At 52.3% G+C, this 3,384-nt stretch overlaps 1 protein-coding gene across 1 annotated transcript in view; it reads left to right on the forward strand.

Moving 5' to 3' along the window:
* LOC124465852 (dentin sialophosphoprotein-like) overlaps positions 1-3,384 on the forward strand; it is a 49,854-nt gene extending 46,470 nt beyond the window's left edge. The window contains exons 2-7 of the mRNA XM_047017480.1: positions 11-104; positions 194-845; positions 1,078-1,432; positions 1,815-2,622; positions 2,745-2,850; positions 3,139-3,384. Of these exons, the coding sequence (XP_046873436.1) occupies positions 11-104; positions 194-845; positions 1,078-1,432; positions 1,815-2,622; positions 2,745-2,850; positions 3,139-3,281 (2,158 nt within the window). The 3' untranslated portion in view covers positions 3,282-3,384. The remainder of the gene's footprint in view (positions 1-10; positions 105-193; positions 846-1,077; positions 1,433-1,814; positions 2,623-2,744; positions 2,851-3,138) is intronic.

Below are 3,384 nucleotides of genomic sequence, written 5' to 3' on the forward strand. Positions count from 1 at the left end.
TGGAGTGCAGCTGTGCTAGCAAGGAGGAGCAGGAGGAGGAGGATCCTCAGAAGAAGGAGGAGACCGCCCCTTACTCCTCCAGGAGCACTAGCGCCTGGAGCGAGGCTAGCAGTGCTGCCAGCTGCCAAGACTTCAGCCTTACCGCTGAAATCATGCTGGACACCATCGTGCGGATGGCCCACTCAGCCTCCAGATCCTCCCCAACGATGACGATGACAAACGCGACGGAGGCTCCTCTGTCAAATCGTTTGACCAGGCGAAGTACGACCTGGGCCGCCTGCTGGCATCCCACAGCATGTGCACCAGGATGTTCCAGGGGAGGATCCACCACTTCTCTGAGCAGTTGATTGGCCGCATTTATCAGATCCTCCTGGACACCCGGATGGGACAACTCCCCTCGACACCCCATTGCCGCTCCGAGCCCAACTTCCAGAACCTGGAGGACAAGGAACGTCGAGACCAGGAGTTCTTCACCCCTCTGCTGTACAATTTCTTCCAGACGGCCTTCAAGGGCCTGATGGGGAACCTGCTGGGCGAAGAAGACTTCACGGACGACCACCGTGCATCCTGCAGCGATGCGTCCTCGGACGGTAGTGACAGCAACAGTGATAGCAGCAGTGACAGCAGTGACTGTCCCTCCCTGGACTGGTCCCGTGGGATGACGCCGGGCCCCAGGCAAGGGGTGGAGGGTAGAAGGAGATCGCAGAGCAGGTTGAAGCCCTCCTGCAGCCAGGACCAGAGGTGGGCACTGGAGGCCATTTGTGAGGTGTTGACTACCCAGGCAGAAAGTGACCTCTACAAGACCTGCAACAACCCACGAGAAAACATGGTCGTTTTCATCAAAGGTAGAGACATTTTTTAACTTTAGATAAAAAAAAACCTGGTAACTATTCCATTGAAAGACATGCTATTGAAGGACAGATTTGTAAGTTTTGAGGTCTGCTGAATGACAGTGTTGGTCCAGTAAATAACTATATTAATAATATTGTAGTTAATAGCCGAAATATTTTATAAGAAAGGTATAGTTAATAGCTATAATAGTAATATTGTAGTTAAAAGTGTGTTTTCTTGTGCCAGGCCTTGATGCTGAAGCCATGACCAGGGTAGGTAACCTAGCCGGCTCCTCCTCTGAAGAAATCAACCAGGAAGTGGCAACAGAAGGTCTCGAGCCAGAGTCAAGTCTCACCAACCAGCAAGTTGGCCAGCTTGAGATGGATGACAATGAAAATGCTGCCTACCCTGATGATTTCCACGAAAAGGATGAAGGGTCAGATTGCCAGATGAATGACTTTTCCAAGGGTGCATTGATTGAGGAAGAGGAGAAGGATGAAGATGATGGAGCTGCAGGCCTCCCTGAGGAGGTCCAGAATCATCCCTCCCTACCCGTGAGCCCCTCTGAGACCCCGTCCCTCCAGCCTGAGGAGGCTCTGATCCAGGAGAAGGTCCTGATGCCCCCCCGGCCCAGCGCCCTGCAACCACCAGACCCTGCATGACCTGCTGCACAGGTTGGTGGGACGCCTGGCCCTCCAGGGGCCCCTTCGTTCCTGCTTCACCCCCACCAACTCGGAGACAGAGACTGTCCTCCTCCAAGAAGTGGGCTGGTTTCTCTGGAACCAGGCCGGGATCGGCCTCGTTCTGGAGCATGAACCCCAGAACCCGCTCTTCTGTGGGGCCGACGCCCTAGACGCCATGTTTGAGGCGACCTACGCTGAGCTGATGCTCTGTTCTGATAGCAACAGGGCCCAGGTCAACTCCGCCCTCCAGGGAGGGGCAGGCATCGTCTGCATGGCTGAGAATGTCGCCAAGGTGATCTGCCGTCACGCCGAGGTTTGGCGGCCTTCTGCCGTGTCGGGTGAGAGTCATGATTTGGAAACAGGTTGTGAGGAGAAGGAGAGCACAGAGGACTCTGCTGGTTTGGAAAAGGCCGGTGGAAGTTCCAGCCCCTTCATAAGCAACACAAGCTTGGATGAAGGACTTGAAATGGACACTGCTGGCTTGGAAAAGGCCGGTAGAAATTCCACCACCTTCGTCACAAACACAAGCTTGGATGAAGGACTTGAGATGGACTCTGCTGCCTTAGAAAAGGCCAGTGGAAGTTCCAGCCCCTTCATAAGCAACACAAGCTTGGATGAAGGACTTGAGATGGACTCTGCTGCCTTAGAAAAGGCCAGTGGAAGTTCCAGCCCCTTCATAAGCAACACAAGCTTGGATGAAGGACTTGAGATGGACTCTGCTGCCTTAGAAAAGGTCAGTGGAAGTTCCAGCCCCTTCATAAGCAACACAAGCTTGGATGAAGGACTTGAGATGGACTCTGCTGCCTTAGAAAAGGCTAGTGGAAGTTCCAGCCCCTTCATAAGCAACACAAGCTTGGATGAAAGACTTGAGACGGAGTGTGCTGGCTTGGAAAAGGCCAGCAGACTTGCCTCCTGCCTCTCATCCTCCTCCACTTCCTGGTCCTGCTACTCCTCCTCTTCTTCCACCTCTGTTCTCTCCTCTCCTTCGTCCTCCAAATCCTCCATCAGCTCCTCCACCTCCAGGGGCTCCACAGCTCAGGCCCCTAGCCCAGAGGGACATCATTTGGGAAAGACCGACACCCCAATCCTTCGGAAATGGTTCACTCTGGTAAGCTGAAAACAACACCACACACTGGCACTAGGTAGAACTGACCTGAGCTGAGTCAGCGATAAGAAGGGACGACATGTGACAATCTCAATGTGTGTCTTTGCTCTCACGTCCAAACCCAGAAGAAAGAGAAGACTTTCCTTAAGGATGGACGGAATGTGGCTGCCAAGGGAAGAAAGACAAGCATAATATTCAGGACAAACAAAGTTTCTCCCCTGAGCGCTGAACGTGAGATCCAGACTGCATATTTGCTCATTTAGGCTTTCACACTTTAGTTGGCTCTCCCACCATTTCACACACACAGACTTGCACACAAACATTCACAGATAAACAGACACACACACAGGCATACAGATATGCACACACACACACACACACACACAGACACACACACACACAGGCATACAGATATGCACACACACAAACACACACAAACACTATTTTTAAGTGAGAGGTCACAGTGCTGAAGTTCCGTGTGATGTCATACCTTGTTGTGTGATGGTGTTTCCTGTCCAGGTCCAGACCTTGGTGAGTCCTCCATTGCTGGAGGAGAGGAGAAGAAGAAGAAGAAAAAGTCCTTCAAAGCTTTCTTCCGGGGGATCTCTGCAGTTCTCTCCAGGGCTTTTTGCTTCAGCTGCGTGAATGATATTCACCAGTAGAGGGCACCACCTGCTTAGTCAACTGGCTGGAAGAGAAAGAGTCACTACGGCAACAACTGTAGCTACTTCCCTCTTCTTCAGAACTGTGGAACCAATTTTGGGG

Source organism: Hypomesus transpacificus, unplaced genomic scaffold (assembly GCF_021917145.1).
Source record: "Hypomesus transpacificus isolate Combined female unplaced genomic scaffold, fHypTra1 scaffold_61, whole genome shotgun sequence".
Taxonomy (NCBI): domain Eukaryota; kingdom Metazoa; phylum Chordata; class Actinopteri; order Osmeriformes; family Osmeridae; genus Hypomesus; species Hypomesus transpacificus.